Here is a 13,680-nt window from a genome sequence, read left to right as displayed (position 1 = left end):
TATTGGGAAATATTTTTCCCGTGTTACAAGCCATGTGATTTCTTGTTTGTATTGTCTGCTCTTTCCTCAAATCTGTGATCTCTGCCCTCGCTTACTCGGGTGGGAGTGTAAGCACTAGGATTTGGGAAATGGGTTGTTTTTGTATTTTTCTCCGAGGGATTTGATTTCACACATACTGTGGTTGATTTTGTAATCTTCATATCAAGAAAGGAAATTTCAATTCCCAACTTTTAGGGGAAGAGCAGCAGTTTGCTTTCTGAGGAAAACCAACGGGTCATTTTGACAGCAATCACTCCAGCAGCGCGAAAAGAAAGCAGCGAATGCTGGCAACGTGGCTCACTGTTAGATGATAATAATAGTAACTGTGGTATTTGTTAAGCACTTACTATGTGCCTGGCACTGTATTAAGCACTGGTGAGAATACAAGTAAATCGAGTTGGACACAGTCCCTGTCCCACTTGGGGCTTGTGGTCTTAATACCCGTTTTACCGATGAGGAAACTGAGGCACAGAGAAGTGAAGAGACTTGCCCGCAGTCACACAGCAGACTGTGGAGCAGGGATTAGAACCCAGGTCCTTCTGACTCCCAGCCCTGTGCTCTATTCACTAGGCCATGCTGTTTTGCTTTTAGAAACCCAGAGGGTGTCATGGAGGCCCCTGAAGTTGGAGTCAGTAGCCACGAGGTATGTCCAGCATCCTGTGAGTGGGTAGGCTATACCGGACCTGCTTTCCTCCCTTCTTCGATTTGAGGGCTGCACTCATCCTGAGCTCTAGCCCCTTGACCTTGCCTCCTGGACTCACTTTAAATAATAATAATTCTAATAATAATAATTTGTGGCTTTTGTTAAGTGCTTACTATGTGCCCCGGCACTGTACGAAGCGCTGGAGTGGCTGCAAGCAATTCTGGGTGACACAGTCCCTGTCCCCACATGGGATTCACCGTCTTAATCCCCCATTTTACAGATGAGGGAACTGAGGCACAGAGAAGAGAAGTGACCTACTGAAGGTCACACAGGAGATAAGTGGCAGAGCGGGACTAGAACCCAGATCCTTCTGACTCCCAGGCCCTTGCTCTATCCACTAGGCCACTCCGCTGTCAGATCTCAAACCGTAAGCCAAAAACCATAACTGTTTGTGACCCGTGTCTGATAGGTTCCATGTCGGAGGATCGTTTCTTATGATATTTTGAAGTGGTAATCCTGGAATGTGCAGTTTTCACAGATGGTGATTGGTTGTGCTCTAATGGAGAGAACACATCACTGACAGCTAGCGGACTCATTCCCTTCTCAATTTTTGTAAATAATTTGCACCCTGGAAAGCTTCTCAACCTCCAAATCTTCTTGTCCAAAATGGAGAGAACTAGTTTCACATACCTCTCTTGTTTGACATTTGTGAAGATTAGTAAATTGACCTTTGAAATGAATTTTGAGGTTGTTGGATCAAAGGTGCTATGAAATATAAAGTTTGTGTTCTGGCGAAGATGACTAAAATGATTATGATTAAGTGCTTATGTACCAAACACTGTACTACTAAACACTGGGCTGGATACAATATGATCAGATCAGACACGGCCCCTGTCTCATACAGGGCTCACAGTCTAAGAGGGATGGAGAACAGGTATAAAATTCCCATTTTATAGAGGAAGAAACTGAGGCACAGAGAAGTGAAGTGACTTGCCCAAGGTCACACAGGCAAGTGGCAGAGCCGGGAAGAGAAATCCCTGCATTGCTTTGATGCATATGGTAAGGTGTTCTCTCTCTGTCTATGCCTCTGTCTCTTTCTCTTTTTCTCTCTTTCAACAAAAAATAGTTGACAGGTCGCTTTGTCTCCTAACTAATCCTGATAGATGCAATTTAGATTTCAGTCTGGTGAATTTCTAGTTGATGGTCTCTATTTTTTCCAGCTGTAAAACTTGCTCAAACACTCAGAATTCCAGAGAGAATAATGGACAGTTTTGGCCACGGCTACTAGGGCTTTTTCCCCTCTCCACCAGCTTTTCCCTTTGGAGTTCACTGGGTGGAGGAGCATTAATATGTTCAATATTATTACTTCTTGTACTAAGTCAACAAGGCAATCCCAGTCACCGTTTCCTTATACTGTTCAGCACTGTTGACCTCCTACCTCAACCCCTCTCATCCACACATCAAGTTGCGGTCACACAGAATCTCCTCATTACCATTCACTGGACCATTTCTTACCAAGGATGACATGCAAAGTCGTGAAGCGTGCCATATTTTCCATTTGTATATAGTTTAATTACCCTATTTATTTTGTTAATGAGGTGTACATCCCTTGATTCTATTTATCGTGATTAAGTTGTCTTGTTTTTGTCCGTCTGTCTCCCCCGATTAGACTGTAAGCCCGTCAGTGGACAGGGATTGTCTCTATCTGCTGCCGAATTGTACATTCCAAGCGCTTAGTACAGTGCTCTGCACATAATAAGCACTCAATAAATACTATTGAAGGAATGAATGAATATTCATCCCTAACCCACAGCACTTATATACACATCTTTAACATATCTAATTATTTGTCTCTATTAAAGTCTATCTCCCCCTCTAGACTGTAAGCTCATTGGGGGGGGGAATGTGTCCACTAATTCTGTTGTGTCGTACTCTCCTAAGCGCTTAGTACAGTGCTCTGCACGTAGCAAGCGCTCAGTAAATACCACTGATAGATTACCTCACCAAATCTGAACTGCCATTCCCTGGCCACCAGCTCCTCACCTATGGATAACGACACCAACTGTAATAATAATAATCGTGATATTCGTTAAGAGCTCAATTTATACGAAGTGCTGGAATAGGTACAAGACAATCGGGTCTGGACAAGCAACGCAACGTCCTCCCGCCTCCCACCCTCAAATAAGCTGTCCTCTCTCCCTGCAGGACCCTGTGAACTCCAAACTCTCTCCATGGGTCTCAGGATAAGGTGCCTCTGTGGACTTGGGTGGGGTCGGGACTAAATACGTTAAATATATGAAATATACTCATGCGCGTTCTCTACCTCAGTTCTGCCTCCAAAGAGCCTGGACATTTGCATGACTCTGCTCCAACATTTGCATGACTCTGCTCCACCAACAAATAGATGACAAAAAGCAAAGACAGACAGATTGCAAGGACCTTCACATAGGCTAGATATTAATGGACGATGACAAACCTTATTTTTCAAGTCATAAAACTAAATTAGCAATGGTATGGGGGATGGCTTATCTTGCCGTGGACTGAAGATTAGCTCAAATATACAGAAAAATATATCACCATTTCCACAAAACCACAATATCAAATTTCAACACTTATTTATTACAACCTATTACCTCCCCAGACATTGCCTTCTCAAGTTTTAATAGCCGTCTTTGTATGTTTTCGACCACTCAAAGTTTCAGTTTACAGAATCATTTTCAATTTCATTGAAAAAATATTTCCAAATTGTTATTAAGTAAATGTTTTTCCAGAGGGAGACTTGGAGATTGAAAGTTGGTATTTTGCCATCATTTGTTCACATGCTTTTAGTCTTTTCTCTGTCTCTTCCTCTCTTTCTCTCTCTTGCTCTCTCCCCCCCCCCCCCCCCCGAATTTACCAGTATTTCGCTCCCCAACTCCAAAAGTTACCAAAAGAACTCATCCATCATGCATAGCCCTAAAAACCCAAATGACCACCTCATTTGCTTTAATTTTAGCTAATGTTTCTCCTATGTCTTTTTTGGTTATGCCTAGGGATTTTTGAGAGGGACAAGTGTGTTGTAAGTGATAGAAATGGAATCTGGGTATCTTTATAGTGATGGGTCATTAACTATAACAATCTATTGAAGAATCCACTCTGTGCAGACCATTGCACTAATGGTTGTAGTCAGCTACAAAGGAAATAGAAGAAAGAGTCTTTGCCTTTGAAGCTTACAGTCTAAAGAGGGAGATAGGAGAAACAAAAACAGGCATTCATTCTTTCCAAGGGTTTTTACAGAACATCTTACTAAACTCTGGGGGAAAGTTCAAGGATGATACAGGGGCCTCACAATGTAGGAATAAATGTTAGGGGTAGAGACAGCCCCACAAGGAGAGGTTGAAGAGATTTAAAAAATGGCAGAATTAAAGAAAACAAGGCAGCAGTGGAAAGAGTTATAGCTACAGTAGGGCTAAAGGAGAAATTTTCCAGCCCTTCATCACTTTAGCAGGCTTGTCTAGAGGTCAAAAGTCACAACCATCTAAACATTCTGCCTCTGCTGGTTAATCAATCAGTTGTATTTATTGAGCACTTACTGTGTGCAGAGCACTGTAGAAAGCGCTTGGGAGAGTACAGTCTAACTGAGTTAGTAGACAGTCTCCCCGCCACAACGAGTTTACTGTCTAAAGATGAGCTTAAACTACTCCCGTGTTAATTTGGGGAGCACCGGGACCCCAGTTAGCTTCCCCTGGGATCCTAAGGCCCTTAAGTTCATCTCTTTCCAAGATCAGCAGGTTGGGATTCCTGCCTAGCATACCTCAGATCCCTTCTCCTCTAGCCCTACTGCAGCAGACAGGGAGGTCGATCCATCAGTGTTTGTTATTGCTACTTACTGAGATCAGAGATATCTTCTTGCAAGTATTCTGTGTCAGGTAACAATCAAACAGAATTCCGGTTCAAACGGCTCATCCCTAGGTCTAAGACATTTCCTCCCAGAAGCCTCTGATCTTTCCTGTAGGCATCCTGTACTTCGCTTACTCTGGTCCTTTCTGCCTCTCATGGGCAGGAGGCTTGCCCCTCTGGAGTCTTCTGGACACCAAACCTTCAGGGTATCCTAGCCCTCTTTGGGTTCATTCTCTCTAATCCCTCCATGTGCCCTAACTTTCTTTTTTTCTCTTTTTTTTTAAAATGGTATTTAAAATGTTTACTACTGCCAGGCACTGTTTTAAGCGCTGGAGTAGGTACAATTTTGGACACAGTCCCTATCCCACACGGGGCTCACAGTCCTAGTCCTTATTAACAGATGAGGTAACTGAGGCCCGGAGAAGTGAAGCGACTTGCCCGAGGTCACCTGGCAGACAAGTGGCAGAATGGGGATAAGAACCCAAGTCCTTCTGACTCCCAGGCCCATGCTCTAACCACAAGGCCACACTGCTTCTCTTCCATTCATTCATTCATTCAATAGTATTTATTGAGCGCTTACTATGTGCAGAGCACTGTACTAAGCGCTTGGAATGAACAAGTTGGCAACAGATAGAGACAGTCCCTGCCGTTTGACGGGCTTACAGTCTAATCGGGGGAGACGGACCGACAAGAACAATGGCAATAAATAAAGTCAAGGGGAAGAACATCTCGTAAAAACAATGGCAACTACCAGGATCACTGCTCCCAGCTTTCTCTGTCCTCTCCTCTCCCACGAACACAGCTCCCATTTCTTGCATCGGATGGCCAAGGGTCTTCATCCTCAACTACCCGGCCCCCCTATTTTCCAGTTCTTCCCTCCAAATGGTTACAAGTTAATGTCATATAAGGCATTGACTAAACTTCCCTCAGGGAGGGTTACTTAGGAATGAATCTCTCCTCCTGAACGAGGTGGGAATAGCTGGAAATAGTGCCACAACTGGAGTTGGGGGTTGAAGAAGAAAGCTTTCATTTGCAATGTTCATTCTTTCTTCAGCCTTATAAATATGAAGCACGTTGCTTCCGAGTTCTTTAGAAATCCCCCAAAGCAGGGAAACTTTACATATAATTTCCCCAAGCGCAGTCATGAAGCTATTGGCAATTTTCAGTGAATGACTCTGGGCAAATAATAATACTTAATAAGAATTTTGCATTTGTATAGTTTTCTTCATACAAGAGTCTCAAAGGTCTTAGCCACATCCGTTCTCCTGGTACCTCTCTAAACAATATTTTACCCGGGCCCAACTTAACATTTGTAGAAATCCCAGTAGACAGATCAGTTTTCTTAAGAACTGTCAAATGTCACTTGGGCTCCAGAAACTATTGAAAAAGTTTGGCTATCCTGAAAAGTTTAAGAACATCACCGTATAGACAGGTGATTGGTTAATTAAAACTAAAGAAGGAGAGTCGAATTATGAGGAGTACCTGATCCGGACCCATATGAGCTCTCATAAACGAAGAGTCTAAGGATGAACTGGGTATACAGAATCCTACAAATAGCAGAGGAAATGTCGTGTGTTGATTCTAACGTTCCCGAAGACCAGCATCACTTTAAGGCATGAACACAAAGTGAAATATTTTCGGAGCCTCACCTCCTGAAGAGAAATGCTTTTATTCTCAAGCTTCCCCATTAAGTTGCCAATTTGCAAAGGTCAGCCGTGACTTGACCGGCATACTCAAACGCACTCAGCTGTTTCATGATCATTATAGTCATCTAGTGCAATTGGAAGCCCATGGCAGAGTATTCGATTACTCAAGATGGAGAGGAAATTTATTACAAGAGATAAGGATTTATTCTATTAATTTTGACTCCCGTTCTGGAGCTTCAGACAGAGCGTTTTTAAAGGCATTCTTAACTCCTGGTGGTGGGTTTTTTGTCATCTGAAAACCCTGTAATGCTTTTATCCCCACCTTTCATTACAACTATGTTTAAGAACTCTGAAAGAGGAGTCAGGTGGTCTTTGATCTAGAAACAGCGGAGAAACAATTATTTTAGGGACTATGGAAAAGAATGCCCCTTCCAAGAAGCCCTCCAGTGACAGTCCAGTTTTTGAATTTTCAGATTTAACTTGGATCAGTCAATCCATCAATAGTATTTATTGAGCACTTGCTTTGGGCAGAGCACTGTATTGAGCACATAGGGAAGTACGATACAATAGAGTTGGTAGCCACAAGGTGCCGCGTGGCTGGCCCGGGAACTTGAAGGACCTGGGTTCTAATCCCAGCTCTGCCACTTGTCTGCTGTGTGGCCTCGGGCGAGTCACTTCACTTCTCTTGCCTCGGCGACTTCATCTGTAAAATGGGGATTGAGACTGTGAGCCCCACGTGGGACAGGGACTGTGTCCAACCTGATTACTTTGTATTTACCCAAGCACTTAGAAAAGTGCCTGGCTAACAAATACCATTAAGAAAAAAAAGGAGCTTACAGTCTACAGGGGAAGACAGACATTAAAGTGTATTACAGATAAGGGAAATGGGAGAGAATAAGGTTAGGAGTTAAATTGGTCTCACCATTTGTCCTATATGGTCTAGAAAAAAATGTTTGAAGCTATGAGTGAACTCAGGGAACCACTGTCAATTGCTTTTTTAAGAAAAATCTTTCAGAAAAGTATGGTAGAATTTTTGAACTTTCTCCAAAGTGTCAGGAAGCTTTGCTTTTCATTCCTAGATTTTTTTTAATTGAAGAGTACGCAGTAAGCCAAACCGGTAGTATAGAAATTCCAAACTTCAAATTAATTAAAACATTCTGTTCTATATTTGCTATTTTAGTGACAAACTGCTGGATGTTTGTGAGAATAAGTAGTAAAAAAAAGTGAATTGAACATGCATCATAAGTGCCTGAAGAAGTGTGTTTGTCTTTCTAAAATCTAACATTTTCCAATTAAAGGAAAATCGAGTATTGCGGACAGTGCCTTTGCTAGCAGCGTGCCTCCCCAAAGATAAGTGTCAGGTCAAGATTGGTCGACGTTTCAACGAAGACAGGTAAATCAAACTTTGCATTCAACTTCCGAGGTATGATGATTTAAAAAGATGCTTCTTGTGCAGTTCCCTGAAGATGACTTTTTGGATGAAGATGAAAATCATTTGAAGGCATTGGGCCTGGCAGTCAAATGATGTGGGTTCTAGTCATTCATTCAGTCGTATTTATTGAGCACTTACTCTGTGCAGAGCACTGTACTAAGCACTTGGAAAGTACAATGCAGACCCGACTATGGCTGGTTTGTTCTGTGACCCTAGCCAAGTCACTTTACCTCTCTGTGCCTTTGAGTCCTCATCTGTAAAATTATCACAGGGTTATCGTGAGGGCCAAATGATTCAATTGCTGGGAAAGTTCACTGGGAGAAGAACTGCTATTCACTCCCGAGCACTTTAGTGCAGTGCTCCGCACACTGAAAGCGCTCAATAAATATGATTGATTCTGATTCAAAGTAGTACCTGAGCACCATGTGAGTTGCTTCTGTTTTACTTTCCCAAGTGCTTAGTAGACTATTTGGTGTTGATTGGTAGATGTGTCTGAAAAAGATGGGTACATAGATGGATTTAGAAACTAAAGTGGCTTTACTGATAAATATTATGACCTGTGTGCATTTGCCCCCATCTCTCTTAGCTTTACTGCATGTGAATTCTCAGTATAACAGGTCTGTCTTAATAATCATCCATTCCCACTTCTTGCTCAGGTGTGCTCAGAACCTAGGTAAAATAAGAGGAAACAAAGACTGTATTTTAATAGAGAAGCACCATGGCTTTGTGGAAAGAACGCTGACTTGGGAGTCAGAGGGCTTGGGTTTTAATCCTGGCTCTGCCACTCATCTGCTGACCTTGGGCAAGCCACTTAACTTCTCCATGCCTCAGTTACCTCATCTGTAAAATGGGGATTAAGACTGCGAACCCCACGTGGGACAACCCGTGTGCTTCAGAACAGTGCTGGGCACATAGTAAGCGCTTAACAAATGCCATTATTATTATTATTATACATACCTAGGTCATTATTTTTGGATACGAATGTGTACTGACAACAAGTCTTTTTCTCTAAAATAAAAGGAATGCCATTTATCAATCAATCTATCAACCACTCACTCAGTGGTATTGAAGTGGTGGCAGTATGCAGAGCACTGCCCTGAACGCTTGGCAGAGTACAATACAACAGAGTTAGTAGATCCTGCCCTCAAGCAGTTTACAGTCCAGTGGGGGAGGTGGACACTACAAAAACATTACAGAGAGGGGAAGCCACAAGAGTATAAGGAAAATTAAAGAGTGCTGTGGGATCCTAGAAGGAAAATTGGTGATATAAAGGCAAAATTTGTTTTCTCTGCCTCTTTTAGCACCCTCTTCCTGGGTACTTTAAGTTCCTTATGGCCTGGGAGCATGTATTTTGCTTCCGCCATACACTCCCGGGCGCATATTAGAGTGTGTGGCAATCTGGAGCTGCTCACTGAATGCTAGTAGTAGATTGATTGATTAGTATCAGTCAATCAATCGTATTTAATTCATTCAGTCGTGTTTATTGAGTGCTTACTTTGTGCAGAGCACTGTACTAAGCACTTGGAAAGTACAATTCGGCAACAGATAGACACAATCCCTACCCAGCAGTGGGCTCACAGTCTAGGAGCGGGGAGACAGACAACAAAACAAAACAAGTAAACAGGCATCAATGCCTTCAAAATAGATAAATAAAATCATAGATATGTACACATCATTAATAAAATGAAGAGTAATAAATATGTACAAATATACACAAGTGCTGTAGGGAAGGGAGGGGGGTAGAGCAGAAGGAGGGAGTCGGGGCGTGGGGAGGGGAGGAGGAGCAGAGGGAAAGGGAGGGCTCAGTCTGGGAAAGCCTCCCGAGGAAGTGAGCTCTCATTAGGGCTTTGAAGGGGGAAGTAAGCTAGTTTGGTGGATGTGAAGAGGGAGGGCGTTCCAGGCCAGAGGCAGGACATGGGCTAGGGGTCGATGGAGGGACAGGTGAGAACAAGGCACAGGGAGGAGGTTGGCAGCAGAGGAGCGGAGTGTGCGGTCTGGGCTGTAGAAGGAGAGAAGGGAGGTGAGGTAGGAGGGGTCAAGGTGATGGAGAACTTTGAAGCCAATAGTGAGGAGTTTTTGCTTCATACAAAGGTTGATAGGCAACCACTGGAGATTCTTGAGGAGGGAGTGACATGTCCAGAGCGTTTCTGTAGAAAGATAATCGGGCAGCAGAGTGAAGTGTAGACTGAAGTGGGGAGAGACAGGAGGTTGGGAGATCAGAAAGGATGCTGATGCAGTAATCCAGTCGGGATATGATGAGCGATTGACCACCTTGTTCCACTACTGACTGCTTTGTGCTCTCTTTCCTGGTTTCCCACCCAACTTTGCTCTCCCTTTCCTTTGTACTTTGAAGTCACTCATGACCAGTTAGTTTTCTTCCTCCTTCTACCATCCTCCCACCCACCTAGGCTCAATTGAAGCATGCCAGAGTGTGATCATCTGTAGCACCCTCATGCACTCTTTCTCTGAGTTTGATCCTCCAGTGAGTTGTGCATCCAACTATCATTCATTTGGTCTCCGCTACATTCTCTACTTTGTTCAAGAGAATGCCATGTGGCATAGAACAGACTTCCCAAGTCCAGGATATATTGTGCCCGTCCTCCCCTCCTGCAAGTCTTCGGTCTCTGCCGTAAAAAAGAACATTAAATAAGGCTGACGTTAGAGGGTAAAGGAGGAGGATTGTGCTGAATTCCCTATTTACCAGTGAGCTGGAGCTGAATCAGTAAATCAATCAGTGGTATGTATTGAGCGCTTACGGTGTGCGGAGCACTGTACTGAGCGTGTGGGAGAGAAGCAGAAGCAGCAGACATATTTTGAGTTTCTCCCCCTCTAGACCATAAGCTCGTTGTGGGCAGTGAATGTGTCCATTTCTTGTTGCACGGTACTCTCCCTTGCGCTTAGTACAGTGCTCTGCTCGCAGTAAGCGCTCAATAATTACAACTGGCTGGCTAACTTTGAGTTCGTGGTTCTGGTAGTTTTTTTATGTGGGTCAGGTAGAAAGGCGTGGAAAGCACACCCTTGTATGGGAAGAGATGAGAGAAACCCCATCCTCTCATCCCAGCAGCAGTGCCAGAAGTAGCGGCTAATGAAACTACTCCCCTAGTCAAAGTCCTGACGACCCAACTTCAGGTGCGGTAACTGGCTCTGATTCACAAACTCCAAATTTTCCTCGAGATGGCCACCTTTGGAGATATTCCCCCTGGATAAAGTCTTGAAAAGCAACCCGGTCAGATCTCGTCATTCTCAGGAAAGGCCCCGTTTCATGCCTTCCTTAGGAAAAATAAGAGTTTAGCATAGCGGAAATAGCCCTTTGACAAACGGAAACTTAATCGGTTCCTTTGGAATAGCACATTGTGTTTTATATCTTTTCTTATCCTCTCAGTTCGGCAGTCGAGGTCTACGCGGGTCTTTTTCTTGTGCTCTCTCCTCTGCTCCTCAGTAATTTCAGGGTCGAGTTCTTGGTTTCAAAATCAGATTGGCTGGAAGTCTTGAATAATGTATCGCTGGTAGGCTGTGGCACTCGCTGTCTGCGCATAAGCTGTCAGAAAACGCTTAATTCTTTTTTCTTCCTTTTAGTCACATGCCGACACTAGGGGTGTTTCCCTGGTAAACCCTTCAAGGGAGACAAAAGAAGAAGGTCGATGTTATTCTCCGAGGTGAAATTCATCATGGGGAAAAATGAATATTGTTTAAACGTAAGAGCCAAACTCATATGCTGTTGGAAGTCAAGCAGAGTTTAAATTGTAAATAAAAACCACCACCTGCAATAATCCTTCTGAATTCTTGGAGCCCACACTTAATTCATTATTCAGCATGGAAGTGCTGCATAGAGAAAAAAATAGAGCAAAGTTCTCATTCTCCAATAAGATTTCATTCAGTCCGAGCTTAACTCTATCTTTCATAATCCTAATTTACACAGTTGTGGAAATGAGGGTCTAGATGGGGGACGGGTCCTTTGCTGGCAAACAGTTCTGGGACCTTATCACTCCACCAGAATGCAAATCATTTGCATAGATAAATGATTCAACAGATTCCCAAAGTAAATAACTGTTATTTCCAGCGCTGCCAATAAGTGTTTTCAATTAATTGTATAACTTGCATAACTACCGTAAGGAATTACTTGGTATTCAACCCAGTAGAGAAATCGCATTCTATTTATGATGGAAATGAGTTGCGACTTCCCGTTGTACCCCCAAACGCCACCTAATCTTCTGCCTTTATGAGGGGTCTATTTGGAAGAAAATGCCAATTTGTTCTTCTGGATTCAGTGATTTCCCTAAGGGGAAAAAATGGGTGCATAGGTGCTTGCTTCAGGGAGAGACAGCAGTGGCTTTGGTTTCAGAGAAGGGAATCTTAAGGTCTCAGTGCTCCTCTGATTAGTCACAGGGCCAGAATAATGCCCCCCTACATTTTCATGGGCACAGCATACAACAATAATAATAATAATAATAATAATGTTGGTATTTGTTAAGCGCTTACTATGTGCAGAGCACTCTATTTAGTTGCCATCGGTTTTTACGAGATGTTCTTCCCCTTGACGCTGTTTAGTGCCATTGTTCTTGTCTGTCCGTCTCCCCCGATTAGACTGTAAGCCCGTCAAACGGCAGGGACTGTCTCTATCTGTTGCCGACTTGTTCATCCCAAGCGCTTAGTACAGTGCTCTGCACATAGTAAGCGCTCAATAAATACTATTGAATGAATGAATAAGCGCTGGGGTAGACACAGGGGAATCAGGTTGTCCCACGTGGGGCTCACAGTCTTAATCCCCATTTAACAGATGAGGGAACTGAAGCACCGAGAAGTTAAGTGACTTGCCCACAGTCACACAGCTAACAAGTGGCAGAGCTGAGATTCGAACTCATGACCTCTGACTCCAAAGCCCGTGCTCTTTCCACTGAGCCATGCTGCTTCTCAAGAAGGCAAAACGTACCTGGGAAGCAGTGTGGCCTACAGGATAGAGCACGGGCCTGGGAGTCAGAGGACCTGGGTTCTAATCCTGGCTCCGCCACTTGTCTCCTGTGTGACCTTGGGCAAATCACTGCACTTCTCTGGGCCTCAGTTCCCTCACCTGTAAAATGGGGAGTGAGACTGTGAGCCCTACGTGGGAGAGGGACTGTGTCCAACCTGATTTGCTTGTATCTGCCCCAGCACTTAGTACAGTGCCTGGCACTTGGTAAGCGCTTAACAAGTACCACAATTATTATTATTGTTATTACATTTTCATGGGCACAGCATACAAGAGGGCACAAAGTGCCTGGAAAGCAACATAGCCTATTGGAAAGAGCACGGGCCTGGGAGTCAGAGGACCCGGGTTCCAGTGCCAGCTCCTCCACTTACCTGCTGTGTGACCTTAGGCAAATCACTTCACTTCTGTGCCTCAGTTTCAGTAAGTATGTATCTGTGTTCTTACGTTTGCTTTGGCTCTCTCATTTAACTCTAAACTCCTCAAGGTCTGGATCTTGCCTTACATTTCTGAGTTTCTGGCATAGGGCATTTAGGGCCGAATAAGCCAAATGAGATATCATTTTTGCCTTCATATAAAGCCAGGGCATAGCCCCCCCCAGAATACTGTGTTTAAATTCTCAGTGTGTTAGGATAATCCTATGGACCTAGTAAGATGTTAATTTAGCTGATGATGAAACGTCCTCTAGACTGTAAGCTCACTGTGGGCTGGGAACACGTCTACGGATAGTGCAGCGGCCTGGGAGTTGGAAGGTTGTGGGTTCTAATCCCGTCTCCACCAATGGTCTGCTGTGTGACCTAGGGCAAGCCACTTCACTTCCCTGTGCCTCAGTTCCCTCATTGGTAAAATGGAGATTGTGACTGTGACAGAGACTGGGTCAACCCGATATGCTTGTATCCCCCAGCTCTTAGTACAGTGCCTGGCACGCAGTAAGCGCTTAACAAATATCACAATTATTAACTCTGTTATATTGTATTCTCCCAAGCGCTTAGTACAGTGCAAATAATGTCTTCTATCCCAGAATGTTTCCTCAAGAGAGGGAAATTATTTTAAATCTGGATGAGTTGGAAAGATGTTT

General features: G+C 43.7%; 1 protein-coding gene across 1 annotated transcript in view; it reads left to right on the top strand.

Annotated features, from left to right (window-relative positions):
* Positions 1-13,680, top strand: part of DTWD2 (DTW domain containing 2) — a 177,404-nt gene that overhangs the window by 52,339 nt on the left and 111,385 nt on the right. Inside the window, exon 3 of the mRNA XM_001512622.4 lies at positions 7,506-7,600. Within this exon, the coding sequence (XP_001512672.1) occupies positions 7,506-7,600 (95 nt within the window). The remainder of the gene's footprint in view (positions 1-7,505; positions 7,601-13,680) is intronic.

Source organism: Ornithorhynchus anatinus, chromosome X5, assembly GCF_004115215.2.
Source record: "Ornithorhynchus anatinus isolate Pmale09 chromosome X5, mOrnAna1.pri.v4, whole genome shotgun sequence".
Taxonomy (NCBI): domain Eukaryota; kingdom Metazoa; phylum Chordata; class Mammalia; order Monotremata; family Ornithorhynchidae; genus Ornithorhynchus; species Ornithorhynchus anatinus.
The sequence above is the reverse complement of the archived record's forward strand: the minus strand, read 5'-3'. Positions and strand labels throughout refer to the sequence as shown.